Source organism: Myxocyprinus asiaticus, chromosome 3, assembly GCF_019703515.2.
Source record: "Myxocyprinus asiaticus isolate MX2 ecotype Aquarium Trade chromosome 3, UBuf_Myxa_2, whole genome shotgun sequence".
Taxonomy (NCBI): domain Eukaryota; kingdom Metazoa; phylum Chordata; class Actinopteri; order Cypriniformes; family Catostomidae; genus Myxocyprinus; species Myxocyprinus asiaticus.
The window spans coordinates 16,971,071-16,987,778 of NC_059346.1; the positions used below are offsets into that span (position 1 = coordinate 16,971,071).

The 16,708-nt window shown below is 42.4% G+C and overlaps 1 protein-coding gene across 1 annotated transcript in view; it reads left to right on the plus strand.

Annotated features, from left to right (window-relative positions):
- Positions 1 to 843: 843 nt before the first annotated feature.
- Positions 844 to 16,708, plus strand: part of arhgap20b (Rho GTPase activating protein 20b) — an 80,607-nt gene continuing 64,742 nt past the window's right edge. The window contains exons 1-4 of the mRNA XM_051661052.1: positions 844 to 1,213; positions 9,141 to 9,221; positions 11,083 to 11,220; positions 12,631 to 12,777. Coding sequence (XP_051517012.1) covers positions 9,151 to 9,221; positions 11,083 to 11,220; positions 12,631 to 12,777 — 356 coding nt within the window. The 5' untranslated portion in view covers positions 844 to 1,213; positions 9,141 to 9,150. The remainder of the gene's footprint in view (positions 1,214 to 9,140; positions 9,222 to 11,082; positions 11,221 to 12,630; positions 12,778 to 16,708) is intronic.

The window sequence follows — 16,708 nt, forward strand, 5'->3', positions numbered from 1 at the left end:
GGGCCAGATAAAGATACATTTGGATTGCAATGACTTAAAAAAACGGATATTAGAATGCATATAAGACATAAATGATTAGGACTAAGATCTACATAACTAACTACATAACAAATAAATAACAAATGAAATACATAAAGAGGGTTGAAAAAGGTAAATTATGGCTCTGTCAGTGTACAAAGCTTGTGCTATTAGCCTTTGAGAGCATCTGATAAAGAACTCTGTTCATCGTAAAGGGATGAAGATGGTGGAAACCTGATAAAAGCTGCTTTTGTGACTAAGATTTCTGACATGCAGCTTTGTCACTCTGGTAGGCTGAATCTAATTTACAGAGCTTAATACGCATTTATTAAAACTGAATGAGGTTTGAAAATGGTTTTCTGTTATTTTCCATGTCTTTAGTTAAATTAGATTGCTGCTTGACAGATTCCTTTGAAAAGCTCACTAATTTAGCTCCTGTTTGCTGGGATTTATTAGACATTTACAGTATGTTCCTTAGCAGTTAAACTGTATTTCAGATGTGGCCATTAATGCTGCAGTAAAAGTTTAGTGTGATGCTGAAGATGAATCGTGGACTCTTTCAAAGCAGTATTTTAAATACTGAATTGCTGTTGATAACAAGTCTGCAGTTATTCCAATAGTTAGTTTCTGTAGTGACGATAATAACCAGTGGAGGGCCTTGGAACTTCAGTGTCAATTAAATCTCCATGTCCATATTTAGAGAGAGAGTGAGAGTGAAAGAATGTGTTTGTGTGAGACAGGGAGAACATAGAAAGAAAAACATGGAAAGAAATAAGATGCCAAGGAGGGAGGGGGAAAGGAAGAGGATGGCTATGAAAATTAAGGTGAAAAGGAAAAGTTGTGGGGGGACGGGAGATGAGTTGGGAGGCTAAAGTTCCTCACACCATCATACGAAGTTCCAGACAACATCTCATTCCGGCGATAAAGTTAAACCCCTTAATGAAAGCAACAAAAAAAAAAAAAGCCAAAAAAAAAAAAAAAAAAAAAAAAAAAAAAGAAGAACAACAACCAATTTTCAAATTACAGTTAAAACAGTCTGGACTCTTTTCCGCGAAACGGCATTGCAGGATTGATGCGTATTTTCTTTTTTCTGCAAATAAGAAGATTCACAGCAGCTTTGCTGTGGATAAATGGACACTGAGGGAGATGGATGAAAATGAGTCCACAGCAGAGTGTCGCAAACAGTATTGACCAGGTCTGTAGAGAAAAAGGTTCACCTTTTTCATGAATGTACTTTGAGGCAGCAGTGGTTTGTGTGAGTATGTCTGAGTATTTGTAAGCTTAGCAGCTGATTACATTTAGTGTCTTTGGAAGGACCTTAAAACTGAGGGTTAGAGTGCAGTATGAGAGAAATTAAAGGTGAAATGTGTTTTTCATTTTTCCAATGAGCTTCCTGTGCAGAGACAAATATGTGTGAGCCATTGGTATGTTGATTTACCCAAAAAGTGTAATCACTGTGCCTCTTTCAAAATATTGATCTGTCAACGAATGGCGTGAGTTAGGTTTATCTGTTTGTATGACCAGTGGCAGATGGGGGTAGTGTTCAGGAAACGTGTTTGAAAACAATTATAATTTTTGCAATTCCAATTAGTGTAGCTATTGGTGCAGAAATTACACACTTGAGCTTTAATGCTAAAATCTGTTGTTTGCTCAGTGGTAGTGTATGTTTCAGTGCTCATATTTTTATGCATGGTTATAAATCACATTATTATCTGCACTGAAAAAAAATTGTGTTAGATTTACTTAAAAAGCATCATGGAAAAATATGTATATATTTTAAGTAAATTCAACTTGCACAAATCTATCAGTTCATTGAACTTTATTTACTTGAAAAGCTATGTCACACAAATAACAATCAATAGCATGTTGTTCCAAATGAACTTTTTTCTACTTAATTTAACTGGCTCATAAGAAAATAATGACTGAGATCAGACATTAAACAATTGAAGTGCAGATAAAGCCCACATTCACATACGCAAGGAAAAATGAAATGTATTGAACAGGATCCAGCTACACCAAAAGTAACACTAATCAACATAATTGTGATTTAACACAAAACAACTAATTACAGTAAAACAACATCAATAATACTAAAAAGATGCAAGTGGGTTTGGCGAAATCATACGTGCAACGTGCAAAAGGCTGGACCAAGTACAATTTAATTCTGAGGTTCTTCTCTGGTTATTCCAGCATCTGAGTCCTATTATGAATAGGGAAACAGGAAAGAGCACAGACAACATGCTACAGTTTTTATTATATAAGCATGTGCGAGTGTGTGAGATTGTGTACTGTGCTATTCAGTTATTCATTCAAGGAAAGAATATGAAAGTATAATCCATCTAGCCTATGTATTCAGGGTGAATAAAGAAAGCTACAACTATTTTATGGAAGAGAAAGAAGAGGTAGATGTACAAGAAAGACAAAAGGAAGATTACAGGGTTTAAAGTCAGATTTTGTTTATGAGGGGGAGAACACAGAGGGTTGTAACAGGTGTCTAACACACAAACACACATGCAGGGTTGGGATGTAAACCGAACACATGTAACGGGATTACATATTTAAAATACAAAATATAAGTAACTGTATTCCACTACAGTTACAATTTAAATAGTTGTAATCAAAATACAGTTACATTCAAGTATTTTGATTACTGAAAAGATTACTTTGCATTTTATTGTCCTTTGTTTTATTGAATATTTTGTCTATTCAGTTGGAAAACATTTATCTGTATAAATGATGCTATCCGAGGAATATTTGAACAGCGATGAAACACTTTCATATAATGTGTTACATTCACGCAAGCAGACATGGGGAGCTTTTACACTGTTATGAGTGAAAAGGTGGATATGACATCATTGAGGAAAATGATGTGGTTGTGTTTTTTTTTTTTTTTTTGAAGTGGAGCAGCAGAAATAGTTAACTTGTGTAAATGTAGCTAATTATGAACATTTAGATTTATGCTAAGCTAAAATGCTATTTCTAGCGCTTTTACATGCACATTACCAGCCACGTTTACATTTTTTCTTTTATCAAGAAAATCCATTTTCGATCAAACTTATATATGTTTTTTGTCTAGTAAGACCTTTGATATTAGAGCAAAGATATAGCCTGCTGCAAAAATCTTATTCTTGATGAGAATTTTAGATTTTGTTTTTCCTGTAAAAAAAAGTCTAAAACAAGAAAAATTTACTTTGCATAAGATATTTAGTTTTTTTTTTTCTTCAGAAAATTACTTTTTTATATACTGTAAGTGTAAGTGAATGAAATTAAATTGGATAAATGAAACTGTGTTAAAGAGGAGTAATACTATTGTTAGCAATGGACCCTTTTTACATTTCCAGGTTTGGAAATCAGAAGTAACTATAGCAGGGTAAACAGCACCGCTGGTGTATAGCAGCAAATTGGAGACCATAGCAAATGTTATTGCAGGAATAACAGTCTTTTGCTCCAACAGCTAAAAAGAAATCCGTTATTACAGTTCTACGAAATAAAAAAAGAAGAACAAGATGGATTACGGAAGTAATCAGAAGAGAGAACGGTGCCAAATTTACCGTCACTCTCTAAACAGATGTATCTGAAACATTGCTGCAGTGCTGACTAGTTTGCATATATATATATATATATATATATATATATATATATACACACTACCAGTCAAAAGTTTTGAAACACTTGACTGAAATGTTTCTCATGATCTTAAAAATCTTTTGATCTGAAGGCGTATGCTTAAATGTTTGAAATTAGTTTTGTAGACAAAAATATAATTGTGCAACCATATTAACTGATTTCATTATAAAACAAAAATGTAATAATAATAAAAAAGTTTTTGAAATTGATGACTTGGACCAAATAATATAGAAAAGCAGACAATAAGTGCCCAACATAGATGGGAACTCCTTCAATACTGTTTAAAAAGCATCCCAGGGTGATACCTCAAGAAGTTGGTTGAGAAAATGTCAAGAGTACATGTCTGCAAATTCTAGGCAAAGGGTGACTACTTTGAAGATGCTAAAATATAACACAGTTTCCCTATCTATCACTCACTCGACATTGGTGTCGATGTAGTGACACTAGGGGTCACTCTTGGGAGCCCGAGACACCTCTGGTCTTTGATAAAAGGCCAATGAAAATTGGCGAGTGATATTTGCATGCCACTCCCCCGGACATACGGGTATAAATGGTGCTGGTATGCAACCACTCATTCAGATTTTCTCTTCGGAGCCGAATGGTCATGCTCAATGAGCTGAATATCACTGTTCATTCACCTCTGCTGGATCTGACGGCACATTTCAGCGACTTCTCCCTCCTCTGCACTGGTGCACTGCAGAGAACGCCCCTGGGCGCTTCGGCAGAAAAACTAGAGAGTATATTTTCTGAAAGAGCATTTTTCCCCTCTAAAAGAGTATATATTTCTCTAAAAGAGCGCACACACGGAACGTCTTTTTAAAGATGTGTCTTTTTAAAGATGCCTTTCCGATTGTGTGTTATTCCTGGTTGCGGTCGTTATCTCTCAACTTCGGATGGTCATGATTGCTGTCTTTCGTGTCTGGGCGCGACCCACACGGAAGCAGCGTTTGTGAATGGTTCATGTTCTCACTGCGAGAACATGACCATGGCAACGTTGCGGTCGCGCCTCGGTCCTTCTACCTACTGGTATGAGGCCAGCGCGGCTAGCACTGGGGGTGATTTGGGAACCCCAATGGGATCATCTCCGCTGGGTATCCCCCCGCGGACCTCCCATTCCCCAGCACGCTCGTCTGCCCCAATCGGGCTTCCGGATGAGTTCGCCAGCTCGTCTCACGGTGAGTCTGGCTTCTTGTTTGGAGCTCGCGAAGATGATGAGCTCTCGAGCGCAGCATCGGAGAATGGACTTGTCCAGTCGGACGCAGAAGCCTCAGCTGGGCTTCCCCCTTCGGGGACAATCGCCCAGTCACAGGCCGATGCCGAAATGACGGACATGTTTTCCTGGGCAGCCGCGAGCGTCAGGCTAGAGTGGAACCCTCCGCTCTCCCCTGAACCCTCGCGGCTTGATGATTGGTTTCTGGGCTCACGGCGTTGCTCAAAGCAGCCGCGCCCCGCTCCAGCGCCATTCTTCCCAGAAGTGCATGAGGAGCTGACGAAGTCATGGGAGGCACATTTCTCTGCCCGGCCCCTACTCCGTAGTTCCCCCGCACTCACTACCCTCAATGGCGGGGCAGCCAAGGGCTAAACGGCAATTCCCCCGGTAGATAAGGCGCTCGCATTGCACTTATGCCCGCAGAGCGCCACCACCTGGCGTGGACGCCCTAAGCTCCCGTCCAAGCCCTGTAGGCTCACGTCGTCCCTGACGGCTAAAGCCTACAGTGCTGCTGGACAAGCCGCCTCTGCCCTACACGCCATGGCTCTCCTGCAGGTCCACCAAGCCAAGGCGCTGAAAGAATTGCCCTCCAGGCGATGAAGGTCATGGCGCGGACTCTCGGGCGGACGATGGCCACACTAGTGGTCCAGGAGTGCCACCTTTGGCTCAACCTGGTGGAGATGGGTGAGGCCGACAGACATGGTTCCTTGCTGCCCCCATTTCCTAGGCGGGCCTATTTGGTGACACCGTCAAGGACTTTGCCCAGCAGTTCTCGACCATGAAGCAGCAGATGGAGGCAATTCGGCACATCCTGCCCCGGTGCAGCTCAAGATCCCACACCCCGTCTGCTTGTCGCCAAAGGCGTCCCCCTGCGGTGACTGCACCGGCTCCACCGTAGCCCGCCCCTTCGGCCCGGCCCCGGCGTGGAGCCCACCACAGGAAGCGGCGCCGAAGAACCCATGGAGGTCCTCAAAGCGCCCCTGAGACGGGCAACCCAGGGACGAGGGAACCCACTCACGTGGCGCTGGTAGGAAGACCACTCCATCCCCCAGTGGAGGGCCGGGTGGAAAATCTTTTGTTGCCTTTTTGTTTGATTTCGCCGCACGCCCAAGTGGCTGCGGTACCCAACAGTTCAGCAAAAGAGCAGCTTCCTTCCTCCCTGGGTCACATACCCGGTGTGTACGGTCGTCACCACGACTACCGTCCACGGGCTTTTTCTTGCAGGATTGGCACTCCAGCGGTGCCCTTTCCGCCCCTGAGCACCCAGCTGTGGCACACAGCCGCCCCCGATGTGGCAGCCTCCACGGGTTACGAGGACAGGCCTCTTCCTTCTCTGTCCCAGGCTGTTCCGGGGGTGATCACAAGGAGCCAGGTAAGTGCTTCGATGTCCCTAGACTCAGCACGGCCACGACGTGCTGTGGCACCTCGCGCTCTGCCCCACCGCGAGGCCCCACCTGCCGGTACGTCCGACGATGTTGTCCCCTTGGTCCCCCTCGCGCGGAATTTGGACGCGTGGCTTGCGCTTTCCAATCCGTCGCTGTGGCTGATCCGGACTGTCTGACTCAGCTACGCGATTCAGTTCACCAGGCGCCTTCCCAGGTTCAGCGGTATTCACCTGCACACGGAGATCGCTACCCTCCTACGAAGGACGCGATAGAACCTGTCCCTCCAGCCGAGATGAAGAAAGGGTTTTACAGCCCCTACTTCATCGTACCGAAAAAAGGCGGTGGGTTGCGGCCAATCTTGGACCTGCGAGTACTGAACCGGGCTTTACACAGACTCCCATTCAAGATGCTGACGCAAAGACGCATTCTGGCGAGTGTCCAGCATCAAGATTGATCAAGATATGGATGCGTACTTTCACGTCTCGATCCTTCCTTGACACAGACCCTTCCTGCGGTTCGCGTTCGAGGGTCAGGCGTATCAGTACAAAGTCCTCCCATTCGGCCTGTCCCTGTCTCCTCGCGTCTTTATGAAGATCGCAGAGGCTGCCCTTGCCCCGTTAAGGGAGGTGGGCATTCGCATTCTCAACTAGCTCGACGACTGGCTAATCCTAGCTCACTCTCGAGACCTGTTGTGAGCACACAGGAAACTGGTGCTCTCACACCTCAGCCAACTAGGGCTTCGGGTCAACTGGGAAAAGAGCAAGCTCCTCCCGGTTCAGAGCATCTCTTTTCTCGGTTTGGAGTTGGACTCAGTCTCCTTGAAGGCGCGCCTTACGAACGAGCGCGCCCAGTCGGTGCTGGCCTGTTTGAAGGCGTTCAAGCAGGGAACAGCGATTCCACTGAAACTTTTTCAGAGGCTCCTGGGGCATATGGCATCCTCGGCGGTGGCCACCCTGCTCGGGTTGATGCATATGAGGCCGCTTCAGCACTGGCTCCAGACTCGAGTCCCGAGACGGGCATGGCGCCACGGGACACACCGTGTGGCCATTACGTCAGTCTGTCACCATCTTTTCAGCCTTTGTACCGACCTCTCGTTTCTACGAGCAGGTGTTCCTCTAGAACTGGTCTCCAGGCATGTCGTGGTCACGACAGACGCCTCCAAAATGGGCTGGGGCGCTGTTTGCAATGGGCACGCAGCTGCCGGCCTCTGGACGGGCCCGCGACTGCATTGGCACATCAACTGCCTCGAGTTACTGGCAATTCTGCTCACCCTGTGGAGGTTCCGGCCATTGATCCAGGGCAAGCACATGTTAGTTCGGACGGACAGCATGGCAGTGGTAGCATATGTCAACAGCCAAGGCGGTCTGCACTCTCGCTGTATGTCACAACTCGCCCACCGTCTCCTCCTCCGGAGTCAGCAGCACTTCAAGTCGCTGCGAGCCACTCACATCCCGGGCAACCTCAACACTACAGCGGATGCGCTGTCATGGCAGGTTTCCCTCAGGGGAGAGTGGAGACTCCACCCTCAGGTGGTCCAGCTGATTTGGAGTCGATTCTGATGGGCACAGGTGCACCTGTTCACCTCCCAAGAATCCTCCCACTGCCCACTCTGGTACGCCCTCACTGAGGCTCCCCTCAGCATAGACGCGCTGGCACACAGCTGGCCCCCTGGCTTACGCAAATATGCGTTTCCCCCAGTGAGCCTGCTTGCACAGACCCTGTGCAAGGTCAGGGAGGACGAGGAGCAGGTCGTCCTGGTAGCACCCTACTGGCCCACCCAGACGTGGTTCTCGGATGTCTTGTATTTTAAGCCTCATGTTTTCCATTGTGTCTTGGTCAAGTATTGAATGTATGTGGATGTGTTTTGCTCCTAGCCAAGTCAAGCCATGTTATGTTTATGTCAAGTCAAGTTCATGCTTCATGTTTATAGTTAGGGTTTTGGTTTCACTTTTGTAAATAAACTGCACTTGGGTTCTTCTCTTCACACCTTCGTTATCGTCTTCATCATTGCCAGTGCCAGCATCATTACAATACCCTTATGCAAGGCACTTAACTTCAGGTATCTCCAGGGGGATTGTGCGGGGTTGATTTATGGCAATGTTGTGTGAAAATCGCAGAAGCAAATTCCATAATACCTGGCTGAATTATGATTAATATAAAGAGTCTTGAGATGAGGTTTACTGTGAAGTACAGCATAAGGCAGATTTGTCCATGTCAGCAGCAAATACACTCACACTATTCAACTACAGTAGAAGTTCCTCTTGTACCTGCAGCCAATTTGATCAATTTGATTTTTGAAAAAAGAAAAAAAAAAAGAAGAAAAAGTAACCACAATAGACATATCCCCATACATTTTTATGGAGGTTAGGGCACTATAATAGAATCTTATTTAATTCATGGTGGATTCTTAGAGGATTATTTTTTTTACATTTTAGTAGGAGCCTTTAGGATTGGTTCAAATTATCATAAAAATTTAATTTGTAATCCTGTATATTCCTTTAGGATTTTTTTTTTCTCTGTGTGTGTATGTAACTTGGCATGCTTTTTTATGCTTGTGGAATAATATTGAGGGTTCTTTTTTTTTATTTTTGCTGTGCATCTTTTTTTAACGAACAAATGCTCACGGAAAAATATCCGCACACACAAGCCCTACCACCTCTCTTTTATGGAAATGATGAAAAGGTCAATGAAGCATTTATACCAGATGTGATGTGAAGATGGGAGATTATCTGAGGGATGTGTATAGATTCTTTTCTCATTGCACAGATGGATCAGTCTGTTGCCATAGTTAATACATTACTTTTTATTACTTTCTCTCAAAGTTGTCTCTCCATTGATTAGCACTTTTAATGAAGCAAATATATGTGTATTTGTAATTGTGCAAATGTATGTGCTTTCAGATAGCAGAAGATGAAGTCCACAGTACCAAGACGAAAATCTGGATCTTCAGTTATTAAAGCTTTCAGCAAAACCAGACAATGGTATGCAACACATACATATACAAAATACACATTCATTAAAACCTAGACTTGCTTTTTTAAAAAAAGTTATTCCTGTAATGGACATTCGTTTAAATCAATCTGGAATGAAAACAACAAAAACTACTCTTTTTCTGTGCCACTGGTTTCTCCTCCTCCCTTTAATTTATTTCCTTGTCTTGCTTGCTCCTTTTGACCCCAAACAGAAAATCAAAATGGCTTATCTCTCTCTCTGCTGATCACTGGCTGTCTGATCTATGTATGTGTGTGTGCTTCTGAACTAGCTTAGTTGAATCTGAATTAAATCTTTTATGTACTGAAATCTGTGTTGCTCTTTGTGCATGTGTATGCCAGATATCTGTTGAGTCAAGCTTAATCACTCACTGGACACTTGATTATAGGGCTCTTTCAAAAAAAAAAAAAAAAAAGGTTTAAAAGAGATTTAGAGATTAAAGTGTCTAAGAATGTCTGACCTTATTCTATATTCTGTAACACATTTGAAGATGATAAAAGTAATGGACAATCTCTAGTGGTGTGGGTTGATGAATAAAGTGTCCATGGACTTTCAAGATTATAGGCTAAAATTCATCTGTATGTATCACCATGTTTTTCACCATATTTAATCATCTTTTTACCTAAAGTGTTTTACCATTTACAATGGTCCTGCGATGTGTTAAAACAACAAATGTTCCATCTAGTCTCTCGATTCATATGAGAGAGAGAGAGAGAGAGAGTGTGTTGTCTGACCAGTCCCTTCGTACGGTCTAGAAGACACACTGTGCCTTATTTAGGCAGGAATGCAGTTACGGACCCACACACTCACACACACATATTCAGTATAACAAGAAAGCTGGCAATGTGCGTCATTTAGATTTCAAGCAAGAAGAAAGAGAGAGAGAGAGAGAGAGAGAGAGAGAGAGAGAGAGAGAGAGAGAGAGAGAGGGAGAGGGAGAGAGAGAGAGGGTGAGAAAGAGAATTAGGATGCCAGGGCAAGATAAGCACTAAATACAATAGTTTAAGAATAAATATGCAAGGTAGAAACACAGACCTGATTGAATATGACGCTGAACTGCTTTCTGTAGCTGTAGCTACAGTTCACACATCATTCTGAGAGAATATAGTTGAGGCCCATGAAAATGGTGACATGATCCAAGCTGGATAATAAGATTTATAAAGGACAGGATGCAGTGGTGGAAATGTTTGTATATGAGAAAACTAATCAAACACAGAGTGGAAATAAAATGCAGGCATCCAGTAGGAATAATATAAAAGTCTGATGTTGGTAGGAGTATTCATGTCATTGTGGTTCTATGGCAAATGGACTGCTAGAGAATTCATACATGCCATAGAGAAATGAATACATACATACACACATTATATAGCATATTTGTTCCTAGCTATACATTATACATACTTTGTATGTCAGCCTTTCAACTGGCAGTAAAATGAGTTTTCATATGAATATTAAATGACTGAATTATTATTTCAGCTATACAGATATACAGAGATATACAGTGTGTACAGTATATGTAAATAGAAAGATTTAGGAAACAGTTCTTTTTGAGGCCCTTGCACACATGCAGGTATATAAATGTAACAACATTATTACATTGACAAGTTTTTAGTATCATCTAAATTTTAAAATGTTAGGGTGAATTATGGTAATAAAGGACATTTTGTAATGTGGAACACCTAAGATCTGTTAAAGAGCAGAAAGTCCCAGATTAACATAATTCAACTTGTTTATGTATTTTGTAAAATTACAAAATGCTGTGTTTGGGGACAGCATTAAAGTGGAATATTAGTTTGACTTCTGAAAGCTAATCATCCCAATGTTGAAATTAATTTGTTTACTCTTCTACAGCGATGATTATGGGGCATGTCATGTATCCCAAAATGCAGTGTTGTTAATGGAAGCCCATGTTCACCTTACCACTGGCTTGCAGTCAAGAGAGCGGCTTCTGTTACTTTTCACAGATTCACTTATCATCGCCAAGACTAAGTATGTTAATATTTCATTGTGTGTGAGCATGTACGTATGTGTATTACAGTTGTTCTTGATTGCTAACACGCTATAACTGATTCTATTGGCCCAATTCCCCTAACCATTACGTAAACTATCGAAAGAAATACACATTTCTCAAAACTATAAACACAATTTGTTTGATATTTTCTGAAAAACTCTACACAACAATTCCCTCATTTTGCACAGGTTTAACCATGTTCTCATTCAGAAAGCACAAACACTCAAAATAATTTACTCAAGGCATCAAATCATGAACTCAATTAACACATATTTCTCCATGTGTAAACACTAAGTATCAGAATTGTTCACACACCAGTCAGAATTTCAGGATAAATAAAAATAGCCACAAATGATTACATGCTTTGGGAAATTTACTCTAACAATGTTTGAAGATATGGAGGGCAGAAAGACAGCAGAGACAAAGGGCAAAAGGACAGTTGTCCCTAATGATATTTGCTCTACAGTTTTCTGGTTGATACTTCTTGTGCATGGTACAACAATGCTGCGCAACAAGTCCAGCTAAATCCAAGTTGTTTTATAGTTACATCTATCATTTATGTAAACCTTCAGACAAGACAATAGGTAGCTACAGTAACTGCAGTAACTGAAATTTACTATAGACATGTAGGTATACAGGGCTTCTATACTAAATTACTGCAGTTTCATGACACTTGCTCTGATAATTTGTGAAAATGGATGTCTACTTTGTCTAATCCGACAGTACTTGTTCTACTGTAATGTACTGCATTTCTGCAGATCTAAGGAGCATTTTACAATGAAGAGTAGTAAAAAAAAAAAAGAAAAAAAAAAGTTTTACAGCATATTATATACCTTAATTTACAATTTGTTAGTGTGGAGTCACTGAATTTTCTTTTTGACATGATTTTCACCCAGCATCACTTCCACAGTATTGGAATGTAGGCTTACTCCCAAATAATTTTTTTTAAATATTTATATAGTATTATGTGCTTTAACTGCAAAACATGTAGTGATTGACCTATAAAATTCTCTCTGGTTGATAGAGGTTTTTGTAGCAGTGTTTTGAAATTATCCCACTGATGTGTTGTGAGCAGTGCAATAGTTTGTTTGCTGGGTTTGTATGTCATTTGAAGTCAATGCTTTATTTTGACAGAAGATAATATGTTTTTGAGTGAAATACTGTATTTGATTTTGACATGGAAGTTTGAGGTTTGTACAAATTGGTGTGTAGTTTTGAAATTGTGTTTATAGTTCAGAGAAAATTGTGAATGGCTTCAATAAGTGTTTCTTCGCAATCGAGAAAAACTTTCATATATGCATCAGGCCACAATTTAAGACATCTGTATCTCTGATATCTATCTGTTTGTGTACTAATGTGCATGCATTGTATGTGTGTATGTGTTACAGGTCTCTGTATCTAAAGCTTAAAGTTTGTGTTAGCCTCTCAGACATATGGCTGGCATCCTGTATTAATTTCATCACAGAGAGGAAACTTACATCCAAGAACTCGTTTGTGATTGGCTGGCCGACCGCCAATTATGTTGTCACTTTCAGGTAATCCTACAAAATGTATTCCAAAATTAGTTGTTGTACTTCAGATGTCAAACATCAAAAATTTGCAAACCAAACCAGACCAATCTTGTCATTCATAAAATTGTTTATTCTAAACTATTATGTTTATGAAACCTCTACAATGGTATTTATGTGATTTCTACAACTTGAGATGAAGCTGTAGTCCTCAAATGAGAATTTTAAATATGCTGCAGTGGAAGGGAAGGCATGGATGATGTGTTTAAGCTTTAGGTGTTTCAAACTAGTATGCTGATAAATATAATTTGTAAATAAATAATTTGTTCCACCCACACTGCTGCTACTGACTCAGACCTGACCATTAAACACTGTGTGCTATGTGGATAAAACCCTCAATATTCTATTAAATTCACCTATCAAGTTCACATTATTATTTAGCATGAATGCACCTACACGCACGCACGCACGCTCACACACACACACACACACACATACACACGTTGGTGCAGCTATCATTATGAGGACTCTCCATAGACATAATGATTTTTATACTGTACGAACTATAGATTCTATCCCCTAACCCTAACCCTGCCCCTAAACTTTCTGCATTTTTACATTTTCAATAAAACATAGTTTAGTATGTTTTTTAAGAAATTTGAATTATGGGGACACTAGAAATGTCCTTATAAACCACATTTATAGCATAATACCCTTATAATTACCAGTTTGTAACCTAAAAAAATGTCCTCGTAAACCACTTAAACCTGCGCCCCCCCCCCCCCCACACACACACACACTCACTCTCTCTCTCTCTTTCTCTATCTCTCTATTACAAGCTCAGATCTAAGCATATCTGCACTCTCTCCTTCACAATGCTGATTCAACTCCTTATTAACCTGATTGTTAAGCCCTTCATCAGAGACATTGTAAGATAAAAGTGGGTCAAAACCTGCTGCAAATCACAGGATGAGAAAAAGAGAGATTAGTATGGCCTTGTCTTCAACATAAAGGCCTGTTCTACAAATGAATGGGTAATTAAGTGTCTCAGTGTTGAAATAAAATAGAATAGACTGCAAATTTCTTCCTTGACATTAAAAATTTAATTATCAGCATAACAATTATGGTGAAAAGTTGAACTGAAAAAATAAATAAAAGTGACATTAATTTCAGAATACCTTAGTATTTGGTATGTCCCCCTTTTGCTTTAATGGCTACATGCACTTCAGCTGACACAGACTTCACAATAGCCAAATTTCCACGATCAGGCCAGTGCGAGCCAGGGCTATCAACTGGCTAGCCGTGGCCAACAGCCTCGGACCTCGAGCCGCGAGACCAAAATCGATCTGTGTTCCCACCATCGGGCCAATAACTCCATAGCGTTGCTGAAAAAAATAAGTATAGGTCTCTGCAGAACAGTAATGGGTGTTTTCAAATTGGGTGACACTGCATTCGAACGCTATGGGGAATTCCTTTTCCACTATCTAGTTGAAGCCCTTGTTTCATAACATCAATCTTATGATTGGGAATGGTGTTTGAGCCCCGCCCATTTAGGTGCGGATTTGCCCTATATAAACGGGTGCTCAATCACCATTTCTTCAGAATTTTCTTCCTTCAAGACCGACATCGTCTCATCTTGACTACGCATCTGGATCAGCCCTCTCATCGCCGTCGATGGACACCCATCAGCTGATGGGATTCCCTGCAGACGCATCAGGACATTCTTCGCCTGACTCTCAGTGCCTGCAGCAAAAGATTCTCCCTTCTAGTGTTCCGGCGAAGAAGTCTCTCTGCCTCGCCGCCGAATTGGGTTCTTCGCTCAGTAAGACAACTACCTGCTTCTCGCAGCATCCAAGCAGGAGCTGTATCCTTTGATATATATATATATATATATATATATATATATATATATATATATATATATATATATATATATATATATATATATATATATGTATGTCCCCTTTATGGACACATTTTACGTTTATTATTATTTCCAATAAATGCCTCTCCGAGTCTTGACGCCACACCCACTGTGTCTGTCTCTTGCTCACCCCGCAACGTTATGTAACGGGAGCCAGCTGATAGAAAGCTGTGCAATGTGTATAAACCTCACTCTCCTGACCTCAAGAGGTGCACTAGCGACTGACGCTAGAGGCTGTAGCCTTTAGCCTCCTTGTTAGCACACCCGCCTCCCATGCTGGAGATGCTGGTTCGAGTCCTGTACGGAGCGAGTAGAACAGGAGCGTCACAATGGGGCCGTGACCCAGATGGGAGTGAGCTTTAGGGAGGTGAGTGTAATGGTGGCCAGCTTATAGATACCTGTGCAATGTGTATAAATCTCACTCTCCTGACCTCAAGAGGTGCACTAGCGACTGACGCTAGAGGCTGTCAGGCCTTTAGCCTCCTTGTTAGCACACCCGCCTCCCATGCTGGAGATGCTGGTTCGAGTCCCGTCCGAAGCGGGTAGAACAGCAGCAACACACTTAGAATTGAATTCAACCCCTTAAACCGGAGAGAGTTTGTTTTCGGAGATCATGAGCTAGCCCAGGGCCCCAGGGAGGCTTAACCCGGCCCTGGCTGTCAGTCCCCAGCGGGAAGAATACCCCCGGACATATAGCGTTTTTAGGAATCTAGAGCTCCTGCCTTTTTTATTAGGTTTCGTCTCCTTCTTCCCCGCTATTCTCGCCGGGAATGAGTCAGTTTTTATTGCAATGCTTCCTCGCATTGCTTGAATAGCGCGCAAACCTCGTAGCAGCTGCTCGATGTGGCTGAAGGCTGAAAAAGCCAAACTCACTCGCCGTGATAACCGTGGGTGATTGCCGTTTATTGTTAGCTCGCTCGAGCCCTTACACTATTAGCGCTGTGCATGGGTGCATGACACGTTCTGAGTAAGAAGCTTCGATCTGATAAGCGGCAGCTATCTGTGCCCGTTATCCGCGCCTACTCACGTGTTTCGCGTTCGCATAGCACAGTTCCAGGCATCTTAGAGAAAAATCAACCTACTCTCCACACAAAATGCTCCTGTCTTATAAATGGCAGCTCCCCTCAACACACGTGCATAACTCGGCGCCTACCCACGCATTACATGTGAGCATTCTGAATTACATCGACGAATGGCTATTACTGGCCCGATCAGAGGTTCTGCTATGCGAGCACAGGGACTTGATACTTCACCATTTGAACAGCCTGAGTCTCTATGTCAACTGGGCGATTTGGCTTCCCTAGCCAGAGCTGTGGAACCTACATGTATGGCCCCTGAACAGAGCACTGCGAACGAGCCCGAATTGGCTCAGTCTGTAATGAACACCATTTTACAGGCTAGAACGCCATCTACGAGATGCCTCTATGCACTAAAATGGCATGTGTTTGCTGATTGGTGCTCTTCACGCAGCAAAGACCCAGTGAATTTCTCCATAACGGAGATCCTTACATTCCTTCGAGAGTGACTGGACACAGGTCTTACTCCGTCAACACTTAAGATCTATGTAGCAACCCATTGGCTGAACCCTCCTCGCCCTGCTTCGGTTCCAACATGGGACTTAAATCTGGTGCTGAGGATGCTCACGTTCGAACCACTGGAATACGTTGAGTTACGTGTGCTCTCTTTAAAGACTGCACTGGTTTTGGCTCTGGCCTCAGCCAAACGGGTTGGTGATATACAGCCACTGACGGTTGACAGTTCATGTCTGGAATTTGGTCTGGGGCTTTCAAAAGCCACCATCAAACCCAAAAAAGCTATGTGCCTAAGGTGCTTTCCATGCCCTTTAGGGCTCAGATAGTGCACCTACAAGCTTTCTCTTCTCCACCGTCTAATTCTGATGAGGAGCAGTTAGTGCATTTATTACGCCCCGTGCGGGCATTGCACACATATGTGGAGCACACTTGCCAGTTTAGACTGTCAGATCAGCTCTTCGTTTGTTATGGAGGATGCACAAAAGGCATGTCCGTCTCCAAA